The 12,235-nt window shown below is 47.7% G+C and overlaps 1 protein-coding gene across 3 annotated transcripts in view; it reads left to right on the top strand.

Moving 5' to 3' along the window:
- LOC138455382 (polycystin-1-like protein 2) overlaps positions 1–12,235 on the top strand; it is a 900,768-nt gene that overhangs the window by 828,392 nt on the left and 60,141 nt on the right. For all 3 annotated transcript variants that reach the window (XM_069607102.1, XM_069607103.1, XM_069607104.1), the window contains one exon: positions 3,131–3,232. In XM_069607102.1, the coding sequence (XP_069463203.1) occupies positions 3,131–3,232 (102 nt within the window). The remainder of the gene's footprint in view (positions 1–3,130; positions 3,233–12,235) is intronic.

Consider the following 12,235-nt stretch of genomic DNA (forward strand, 5'->3'; position numbering starts at 1 on the left):
CGAGTGTTTAAAACAAAGAACAAATGTACTAATATAATACAACTGCGAGTTGTAAAATAGACGCATTCCTAAACTGTCATTCAATTTTAGCAGTTACTGCATACAATGCAGTTGTTCACGTTTTGTGATGGGTGTCCTCTAAGGTCCTTTGGGGACAAATTCCCAGCCATTAAAAACAACGAGGACAAATAGCCACTAGCGAAACCCTGGCAAGATAAGAGTTTAAATGAAAGTAGCAGTCAGAACCAATGATTAGTTTTTCCTTCTGGTAACGAACGATAGTGTATGTCCATGCCATGACTAACACTCTGCAGCATGGATACATACATGAGTCTGTTCCCCTATTTGCATAAATGTGGCAGCAGGAGGGAAATGGGCACCCGTGATGCAAAAGTAGCTTCTTTCACTGCCAAGTGCATCGGCTGTCCTTCTATTAATTGCCCTCAATAACATAAAGTACACAATGCCTTGTGTTTTGAATTGAAAGGTATAAACTGTGTCTTTTAACCCCAATCCAGACTGGGTATAATAATACACCAGCCAATAGGTCACCAACCTCAGTCTCTCACTACTTCTACCTTTCTGCAGTTTCACTTCATGACGTTGCGTCTGCCAAGACCTCTCTGCGGTGGCTGTCTGCTCAGGTGGCTTCCCTACTCCACAGCTCCAGCAGCTCAGCTAATCAACCTTCCATCTGTAAGATTTCATCACCTGCTACAAAAAGCCTTACTTAACACTAGATTCCACCATCTACTGCCTCACTGCTCTTTCCTTTGTCTAGGCATCCTGCGACTTGAAGCTCGGTTAAGCCACTTCTCCACCCAAATGGTACACAAATAAAAGGAAAGACTCCGCTGGTGGGCCATTTTGCCCGCTCTGGTGATGTTTTCTTGCCATACCTACAGAAATAGTTTCCTTATCAGGTGAGCAGGAGCCCACTATATTAGTGTGCTTCGTCACACCCCAAACCAGTGTTTGGAAGCAGGCGCGAAAGTCCCAGGCCCCCAGGCGATTTTGAACGAGGCGGTTGTAGAAGGAAATGCTGCAGGGGAGCTGGAAGAATGGCGGAGGGAGAGGGCCCACTCCTAGACGCTGGATCGTAGTGGAAATGTAGTGAATTTTAACATTAGAATCACATGTGTCATGAAATTCCATGTTACAAGTTAGACAGCATTATGAAATTGAGGCCTAGTGCCACAGCTATGCTATTGCATTTACATTCAGTCCCTCAGTCCCCAGGGTTAGAAGGGTGTAAGTGCGTGTTTTGCTCGCAGTCCTGGCATCTTCGTAGACAGTTCCTATCTTGAACAAGCACACACACATACACACAGTCCTTTTTTGTGTCTTTTACCGGTGCATGCAAACCAGAAAGAATGTGTCCAGCAAGGCCAAGAGAGGGCCAGAATGGGTTTTTGAAGAGTTATCCCACGAGAAAGGGTGGTAAGGGTTCTAGGCCTTCACTGTCCAGATCTATAAGTTATAACGGCAGAGACACCCAAGCCACGAACACAAACATTTGAGTGCAATGACCAGCCCAAGACCCCTGGCCATAAAACTGTAAGGTGGCCAATCGATCAGGAAGATCAGAGAGCAAGGATGGGCCGCCCCCACCATTGGTTCATGTGATTTGTGCTGCAAGGTGCCATGGGAGAAGGTAACACATTTATGCCACGGTGGGAAAGATGTGGAGGCGCCAAGGTGTCTGGGAAAGGAGCAGGGTTCACATAGTCCTTGGGAGTTATCATGACCTCAAAAGTAGCCCTCTCGCTCATGGGCTTGGTACCAGGTGCACTGTAGAGCTGTGAAATAATAAATTGTGCAACTAAATTGCCAGTTACTGTCTTTGTATGTACTTGATGAAAAAAGAGGAAGATCCCCACTTGTAAGAAGACAGACAGAATATGCTGGGACCAATCACCTGGCATCCCATATGGTGCAGGCTATATGTGTATAGGGTCACACCAACCAGCTACCCAGATTTGTATCCTATGTGGTGTACGTCAGTTGTGATGCTGTGTATCCTTAAAAGCTAATGCTCATGCTGTTTTTGTTAGAGCGCCCCGTGGCCGCAGAGGTCTTTGCTGGCGCGTACTTGTATTTTTCAGATTAAACCTTGTTTTCTTTGCAAGAGGTGCGCTGGGCCTTTTTCCCTAGTGGGTTGTATTTTTTCTGGTGTGTGCATTCATGGGTTACTCTACACCAGGCTGAATCTCAGCTTTCCAAAGTTATGCCTTATGCTCCACTGGTCTTTGAGGGAACTCTGAAGAACTCCCTCTAGCTGCACCCACCTTCATATGAGCCCTGAGGCCCCAATCAAATACCAGAGAGATATGTGTTAGCCTGCACACACCCTGTGTGCACAACATTGGACTTACCCTCTAGATCTACACGGGTATAGCTCTGCCAAGCATTGCCCCTTTGTGTGATGCTTCGGGACTCTCAGTGATACTCCTTGCAGCCTGGCAAAGCTCCCTGTCTGCATTGGGAATGCAAAGTGTTCAGGAGTGGCAGATAGGTTTCACGTCCCTCTAGTGTTTGCCCCAGTGCCTATTCATAATAATATTATGTGTCTGGTCAAGGTGCATTTCATGATTCAGATTGGAAATGCTCCTAAGCAAATCCTGAAATTCCCCTTTCGGAATATGCACAGACAAACCAAACACCTTCCTTAATAGCAGATTTTGCTCAGAGACTTTCTGCAAATCCCCAATTCGCTCTTCCATTTTATTTGTTGTATATCGAGGTGGCCTCATCCCAATAAAGGGGGACGAAGAAGATAAAACGTATTGTACTGGTAATCATAACAAGAGGCAAGAAATATATTTGCCTCAATTATCGGCACAGGCAACAATGTAACTTTGGGTTGTTGCTGTTAAATAAATATATTTTAATGGCTGTTTCCACTGCTTTTGCAGTGATTGTAATTGTGGGTGTCTTTTGTTTGCAAAGTGTCAATAACTTGTATGTTTCTACAATTTTTATATTGTTTTTATTTAACATTTTGTAATAAAACATTTCAATACAATAATCACATAAAAGCCAAAACAATTTGTCAGGACTACCATCAAGGGCACAGCTATCTGTCACCTTTGCTAAACATTATTGACTCGCTTCTCTTTTTCTATTGTAGACCAACTTAATATTTGGATGGAAACTTTATTCGTACAAAACGGTGTTGGATTCTGCCAAGACGATGGTCAGCTTACAACTGGGAATATTCAACTATGAAGAGGTACTATTCCAGGCTTCCATAATCCATGTAAAATTATGGCTAAGGAATGTAAAAATAAAAACTCTGTTTTCAAATGCAATTTGGTGTTGACAACATGTACCATTATTTCAATGAGCACAAATGTTTACAAATCGAAATCAACCTTGCAGTGGAACTGCTCGTCCCTTCAGACCTTCTTATATGTTTCCAGAGCCTTGGATCTCTTTTGATCTGCATCTCCTCCACTCGGCCCTCCGTCAGGCCGAGAGAAAATGGAAAACATCTCAGTCCACATCTGATCTACAATCGTTGTCTCTTCTTCATTCTTCCTATGATTCTGCCTTGCTTGCTGCCAAAAAAACTATACCATTCTAACCTTATCCTTTCTCTATCTCCTCATCTTCCTTGTCTTTACCAGACGCTATCTAGCTCACCTTCTTTCCCCTCCTCCTTCTGACCCAGCCCATGACTCTTTTCTTTCTTTATCTGACTTTGCATCCTTCTTCATTGGCATAATCTGGTCTGTCAATGCCTCTTTTCACACATCATCCCCACCCACTCCTTGCCCATCTCACACCAAGCTGTTCGATCTGCCACTCTTTCCTCTTTCTCTGTACTCACTGATTCTGATACTGATAATTTCATTGCAAGAGCTCACCCACTTGCTTCCCCTATTGAGTCCATTCCCAACTCTATCATTCCCAATGTCTAACCCCTTCCTCTTCTATATATCACTGTTCTGTTTAACCTCTCCCTCACCATGGCAGTCTTTCTTTACTATTTCAAGCATGCAGTTATTCTGTGAACTATAGACCTATTTCTCTTCTTCCGTATCTCTCACACCTTTTAAGATCACAGCTCTCTACTCCCCCCACCCTTCAATCTGGATTTCAGCCTCTACATTCAACTGAGAATGCTCTGCTATCTGTCAGTGATTCCCTCCTTTGTGCTCGTCATTCTAAATTCTCTTCTATTCTCATTCTCCTCGGTCTCTCTGCTGCTTCTGCCACAGTGGATCACTCCATCCTTCTATCCTCTCTCCCTTCATTTGGGATTGCTGGCTCTGTTCTAAATTGGCTTGGTTCTTACCTCTCCGATCCCGCTTTCTAAATTTCTTGGGCTGGTAACTCCTCTCCACTATGGTGTTCCCCAAGGCCAAGTCCATGGGCCTCTTCTCTATTCTCTCTACACCACTCCTCTTGCAGATATCATTAAACCTTTTGGCCTCTCGTACCTTTTCTATGCTGACAATAAGCAGGTTTTCTTCAATTGTTCTTCTTTTACTAATGCAATCCACAACAACTTTGATGCACTTAAGTTATCTCCACCTCAATCCATCTAAAACCGAAATTCTATTTTTCCCTGCTATTTCCTCTCTCCGCCCTCCGTTCAGAAACTTTCTGTCTTCTCACATCTCCGTATCCCCTACTGCCCGTTATCTTGGGGTAACTTTTGATTCCTCCCTTGCTTTCTCCTCCCTCATTTCCAACACAGCATGGGTTTCTCGCGTTCCACTATTCAGTATAGGTGTGGTTGGCCCGTTATTATCATTGCATGACAATAAACTTCTTATTTCTTTTCTTGTCCTATCAAGACTTATCTACTGTTCGGCTCTGCCTTTAAGTTGTCCCACTTATCATCTTGCTCCCCTGCGCTCGATCTATCTCCTCCATGCGTACCCTTTTTTTACTTCCTCCCTGGACCTATATTTTGAATGCATTACGCTTTATTGTTTGGTTATCCTTAGAATCCTGTCTCCTATTCCATTTCCTGTGCATCTTTTTTAAATGCTCCCACGGTCCGGATTCCCCTTACTTAGCCTCTTTTGTTTCATTCCATGTTCCTACCCGTTCTTTACATTCTCAACAACTAAACCTCTCTGTGTAGCCTCCTGTTTACGTTCGTTCTCCCTTCTTGCTACCACTCTCTGTCTGCTCGTCTTTTTCTCTATCCTCTTTTTTAGTTCTTCTCTCAAAACCCACCTACTGATATCTCAATAATTTTTGTTTTTATATCACTATCATGATATTGCACCATTATTCGTACTTTTCAGTGCTTTGGCAAAAGCGCAACACAAATCCAAGAAATAAAATTAAATGAAATTACATTGTGCATCATTGTAATGTCTGTGCCAAATACACACAAAGTGATTAAGTCGCAGAGCATATGAATGATGTATTACACTGCCATTGCCCCTTGTCTGTCTCATGTTCATTTGACACAGTATTTCAGCAGATTTTCAGCCAGTATAGACATATTTTTCACTGCTTTGAAAGTAAAAAACCTGGGTGTCTTTCTCTCACACCCTATGTCAACTCAGTGGTGAAAGCGCGCCTCCTTAACTTCACACACAATGCCAGCAATTATTGCCATTGTCTTCTCTCACTTAGACTATGCCAGTGCGCTGCTCCTCGGAGCTCCCTCACCTCTTCTGACAAAATTACAGCGCACCCAGAACACAGCAGCGAGATTGCTCTAGGAACATGGATCACAAGTAGCCTGCACTTCACATACTACACTGGCTCCGGATTGCTCGGCGAGTCACCTCCAAAGCCACGTGTATTATTCATTGCGCTTTCCACCTCATAGGGCATAGAATGCATGCAAAAGAAGATCTCACGATACATACCCGCCAAACCCCTCAGATCAGCCTCAGCATCGCTACTTGTAATCCCTATGAGCAAATATGTACAAATTGGGGGCTCCTCCTCAGTTCAAGCACCAATAATCTGGAACTCACTCCCACTAAACATCGGCAACATAGAAGACCACCTCTGCTTCAGAAACCTTCTGAGGATCTGGTGGTTCCCAGCCACCGCCCGGAGGCATACATTTCCTCCTCCAACTCAACTCCTCGCCATCATCTACCTAATGAATTCACATATGCTCTGCATAGCGTCTATCTGTATCAGACCTCCAGTAAGTCAATGGTATGTTGTCTGTGCTCCCCTCTTTATAACCCAGCAGCCTTTTGAGCTGGCCCATGGCACACAGTGAGTCATTTCAGATTCATGTTCCTTTGGCACGGCTTGCACATCTCTCCTGCTATCTCTCCCTCCTAGAATACAGCTGAGTCCCACGATAAATTCTGTCCAACTGTACGCATAGTTTTTCCGTCTTTTCCATCTTTCTCTCGCCGGACTTCCAGAGCCTCCTATCTATCCTCCCTCAAATCCCTCCTATATACAGCAATTGGCAACCCTTTGAATGTTGCATGCTCTCTCCAGCTCCTCCCTTGCCTCTTGGACACGCACAGCGCTTTGACGCCATGAATTATGGCAGGAGACGCTATACAAATGCAAGATAACATAACATAATATAACATATATTCTTAAAACTATGATCATCCAGATGAACTGAAGAATGAGTGGCCCGCTGTGAAGGGGTAATGCAATGCAGTATGCCACATTGCTTTAAAAATATGTTGGTGATAATGTTATTGTTAAGACCAACTTCACTGTGAAATTTTACCGGTTATTTCAAAACAGTCAGAGCGTTAGGCAAAGCACCGTTGTGAGCATTACTAAGCATGTTCCATACATGTATTTATGCCACTCCAGCGCCCCTGATGTTAAGCCCAGCATCCAAAGAAGCTGAACTAGCCACTGATCCATCACACTTCAGAAATGGGGATGAGAAATGAACAGCAAAGTTGCAAGTCCTTTGTCACCTAGAGCGAATCTACTATTTCAACCATGAAATATAACAATGGCAGCAGCTACATACTACTCCTACAGAATCAGAACATGCAACGTAGGCTGAAGAGGCGGGTGCCAATCAACAAGCCTTTTAACATATAATCCAACAAGTCTTATAGAACAGCTGAGAGCATCAGAACATCTTCAGGAGGCAGTCCTCAAGCTCCGGGCTGTTATATCTCCTCGCAGTGGAGCTCAGCCTTGCTCATGCAGAAATACTCATCAAGGGGCGCCTAGAGCTTCCCTTTACAAGCTTCCCAAGAGTGGCCCAAAGACCATGTAGCTGGAAGAGCGCTCGCTCCTTTGCGGGCAGGCATAATGCAATGGTTATCAGCCAACACAAGGGAGATAGCTCCTAGCATGACATGAAAATAAACATCCTAGAGAGTCTTGTGCTTGATGAAGAGATGGAGCACGTGAAATTCCAAAAGGTCAGGAGAAATCCCCACGGCAACCGAATTTCTGAGTAAAAGATTTAGCAGCAAAATAGCTTAAACATCCAACCAATAACTAATGTGGAGAATATTGTCTGCAAACAATTCCTAAAGGAATTAACAATGTTCATGCAGAAATGGGCACAGCAACAACATTGTTCCCTAATGACGTGATTTAAGTGGCTCTAAATATATGTTGCCCGGTTGGACTGCTCACTTTCTTTGTGAATTTTTTCTGAGCTGTGCTGTTGGTGGGTTTGTGGCTCGTGGCTGAAGCCTTGCCACTGGCGCAAAATCCATACTTGCCAGCTAGACAGATTCCTCTGGCGGCAGCCCAATCCAGCTTGCAGTCCCTCCACTCCCCAATTGGGCATCAGCAAGTGGGAGGACCCACGGCACAAGGGCAAGCAAGTGACTTATCACGTTGTACGCAAGTCCATGATATGGTGCCTCCTTGGTTGTTTTTTCACCCAGGCCGTTATGAAAGGGTGCAGCTTGTAGTGTGCCTCTTTAAGTGACTGTGCTACTCACACTGGCATGTGATGCTCATATAATAAAGGAGGGCCCCTGCGGCGCATGTGCCAGTTGGAATAGCGGACCCGTTAAGCACACACTGTGTCCGCGTTGTCCTTTATTGCTACCGGCCTGACCTGGACCAGGCCCATCATCACATTGGTGACGAGGCGGGTGATCCCGCGGGTGCGCCGGCAGATCGTGCGTGCCCGCTGCGGACTCCTGGCTTGCCAGTCCGCTCGAGCTGCCTCACGCCTCCTCCTCCACCTCCTCTACCTCACGGCCCAGGCCGCCAGCAGTGCCAGACGCCAGAGGTAACTGGGGGAGCGGCACATCACCGTGCTCACCCGCAGCGGGGGTTTCAACAAAATAAAAGAAAACAGAAAAAGAAAGGAAAGAGGCGTGTGGGGGCCCCAGGCTCTCTCCAGCATGTTCTCTGTGGTGCGTGCATCACGCAGAACCCAGCTTTCTCCTGAGGGATAGCCCTTCGACCAGCGCCATGTGCTGGCAGCATTTCTTCTGAGGGGCAGCCCCGCCACCAGCACCACATGCTGCCAGCATCTTGCTTGGGGCAGTCTCTCCTCAGACAGTTTGGGTTGCAGCTCCCAAAAGGAGTGCTTGTGTGCCCAAGCAACCACCACCACCCTAGAGATTGGCGGTGGACAGGGTCTCACAGGGTAGCAGCTCCTGAACTCAGTGCTTGTGCGCCCATGGCCCCACATTTGACTTTGCCAGTGCATATCTTGTCCAGGAAACCCCTTGGCCTACTCCATCCAGGGATCACCAGCACAGTAAAGCATGGGGGAGGAAGACGAGGCACCTGCGGCTCTCAGAATACCGCGCTCATCCACGCATCTCACCCCGTTGCAAGTATTTGATGTTACTGGGGCCCTGTCATTGCTGGGTCCCAGATGAATCGCATTTGGGAAGAGACCGGACATGTTCTTCAAGGCCACAGGTGAGGACGATGATGAGACAATGACATCTATAATGCTTTACTCAGCTGGCCCGGGTGTCCACACCAACTTTGAGATTCTGTGGCCTGTGGACAACTCATTTACCGCTGCCAAAGCAGGTCTGTTGGAGTATTTTGCGCCCATGGCGAACGTGGACTATGAGAGGACCCTCATGAGGACTGCTGTACAAAAGGATGGGGAGTCTCTTGACGCCTTTCACAGCAGGCTACGGCATATGTCAGTGGCATGTGCTTGGCCTAACATGGAGCTTGAGGTGCACCAGCAAGTTATACAGGACTGCTTTGCTGTCAGATTGAGGCGCCAGATACTGCATGAGCCCGGAATCACGCTAATGCACATCCTAGAACTGGGGAGGTCCCACGAGCTGGTGGATGTCCGGGCGGACAAAATGTGTTTGGCGATGAAGCCCGTCAAGATGGAGGACGCCTACACAGTAGGGCGAGGCAGTTTCAGTGAAGTGACATGCGGCAGCAGTGGAGCAGGGAAGAAGACAAAGTGGGGGAGACGTTTCCTGTGCCTCAACTGCGGTTACGACCTGCCCCATCTCAAAGACTGCCCAGCGAAGGGCCACGTGTGTGGATGCTGTGGCATAGCAAACCACTTTGCATAAGTCTCCAGGGAGTCAACACACTCGAGGGGGCAGGCGTCCATGAGACCACTGACTCATAGGTCGCAACGCAAGGTACCCAAGTGGAACAACCGAAAGCGGAAGAAGACAAACCCAAGGAACAAAAGATGAGAAGGATGTGTTTTTCGTCTCAAGCATGTCTGTGCTGCAACGGTCAGGATGGCACCAGCCGAAGTGCATGGTCCATATTTGTGACTACCCAGTCCCTGTACTGATTGACACTGGAGCCTCTGCGAGCATCATGGCGGAGGACCATTATGGCAATTGAACGATTCCCCATCCCTAAGCAAGATGAAGATGCGCAAATTCATGTTCGGAAGGGAAACACCCATTGTCCCTGAAAGTTGCGCTCATGGCCCGTGTCCGTCATGAGGACATGTCCATCAGAGCCTGTTTCTTTGACACCAAGGTGTGCGAAGTGACCCTGCTGCGGTGTGCTGCCGCCGAGGCATTGCGCATAGTGAATTTCACGTTTGGGGTGCACCTCAAGGACGTTCAGACCCTGCTCACCAGGTATGCGAGTGTCTTCGATGGAATTGGGAGACTGGTGGGTGACCCAGTGCGGTTGCACATTAACAACACAGTCCAGACCGTCGCACTGAAGCATTGGAGGGTGCCATTTCATCTGAGAGAATGCATGGAGCAGGAAATGGGCAATCTGATCAGGTTTGACATCATCGAGAAGGTGGATAGACCAACCCCATGGGTTTCGCCCATTGTGGTTGCAAGAAAGCATAAACAACCCAAGGCCATACGCATCTGTGTGGACATGCGCCTCCTGAATAGAGCGATCCGACGGGAGAGACACTTCACGGCCACCCTGGACGACATCCTGGCAGACCTCCAGGGTGCACGTTATTTTTCCAAGCTTGTCCTCTTTGCTGGTTACCATCAGTTCGTGCTGCATCCTGCATCACGCTACATAACCATGTTCACTACGCACAAGGGTCTGTACAGGTACCAACGTCTGAGCTTTGGAATATCGTCGGCCACAGAGGTTTTCCAAAACACCACCATAGGGGCGCTCGCAGGCCTGAAAGGAGGCGATAAATATCAGCAACAACATCATGGATTATGCAGAGTCCGAACAAGAACATCTGGAAAGACTTGAGAATGTCCTAAAGTGTATCCATGAACTGGGTCTCACCCTACAGCGAGACAAGGGTGCGCTGGTGCAGAGGAAAATCAAATTCTTTGGATTCGTGTTCCAGGAGGGTGGCATTTCCCCTTACCCAGCGAAGGTAAAGGACAGACAGGAAGCCTGTGCCCTGATGAACGTGTCAGAGGTGCGTAGCTTCCGGGGGATGGTCACATATTGTGGAAGGTTCATACAGAACCTGGACACCCGAGCTAAACCTCTTAGGAGCCTCACAAAGAAGGGATGTGCATGGAGGTGGACGGCACTGGAACAGAGCATGTTTGATGATATAAAAGGGGCCCTAACAGCAGAGGACACAATGGCATTTTTCAACCCGGAGTAGAGGTCGGAGATCACAGGTGACGCCAGCCCATCTGGGTTGGGAGCGGTGCTTATGAAGTTGGATGAGAGTGGATCGGATCGACCAGTGGCGTTCGCCAGCAGGGCGCTGTCAGCGACTGAGCAAAGATATTCACAAATTGAATGGGAGGCTCTGCCGGTGCTTTGGGGATGCAGGCATTACCACCTATACATCTACGGTGAAACCATGCAAGTCATCACCGACAACCAGCCCCTGATACCAATCATGACTGGGTCTTCTTCAAAGCTGCCGGAAAGGATTGAGAAGTGGCTACTCGCTCTGCAGGAGTACAACATCGAACTGGCCCAGGAAACACTAATGCAGCAGACTACCTGTCACGCCACCCCAGTCGTGGGAACAAGAGTACGGATGAGGCGGAGACAGAGGAATATCTGCACAGTTTTTCAGAATCAATGACCCCCGTCTCAATGTCAATTGGCGACATTAGAAATGCGTCGGTCGAGGACAAGTGTTTCAAGTTACTCCAGGCCGCTGGAACAAAGGGTGAGTGGCATAGACTCCTCGAAAGAATCGACAAACGCCCCACAGTAGCGCGAAAGGTGCTAGAGCATATGTGGAGAGTGAAGGGAGGGCTCACTTTCATGGAAGATGGCATCATATTAAGAGGCTCGAAGATGGTGGTTCCCACCAGCATCATGGGCAAACCATTGGAACTGACCCACAAAGGTCACCAGGGTGTGGCCAAGCCCAAGACGTGTCTCCGCATGAAGGTGTGATTTCCGAGCCTTGAGGAACGGGTGGAAGAATTTGTTCACAGCTATGTGTGGTGTCTGGTGGTGCTGCCACACCAATTAGAGCCCAGCATTGAGTCAACGGAGAGGAGCTGTGTGCCCTGGGGCACGATTTAAATGGACTTCGGGTCGACCTGCAGGGACACTCATTTCATGGTCCTTGTCGATCAGTGGTCAAGGTACCGTGAGGTCGAGTTCATCGACTCCACGTCCTTGGAGGAGGTAATACCAGCGTTGGAGAATGCTTTTGCCACTCTTGGACTCCAAGAGGAAATATGTTCCGACAATGGGCCCTCATTCCAAGGTAGATGGTAAGGGATTATTTGCGGGATCTGTGGCCGAGGGCAAATGAGGAGGCCCAAAGACTGATGCAGAGCTTAAATAAAGTCTTCAGGATAGCCCGTGCACAAGGGGAGTGCCAGAAGTGTGCCCTGTACCATTTCTTGGCGGAGTGTCGTGCAACCCCTTACTGTTCCACAGGGGTATCCCGAGCTGAGGCGCTATTCCAAAGATGTCTGCGAGG

Source organism: Ambystoma mexicanum, chromosome 1p, assembly GCF_040938575.1.
Source record: "Ambystoma mexicanum isolate Mex_15411 chromosome 1p, UKY_AmexF1_1, whole genome shotgun sequence".
Classification (NCBI taxonomy): domain Eukaryota; kingdom Metazoa; phylum Chordata; class Amphibia; order Caudata; family Ambystomatidae; genus Ambystoma; species Ambystoma mexicanum.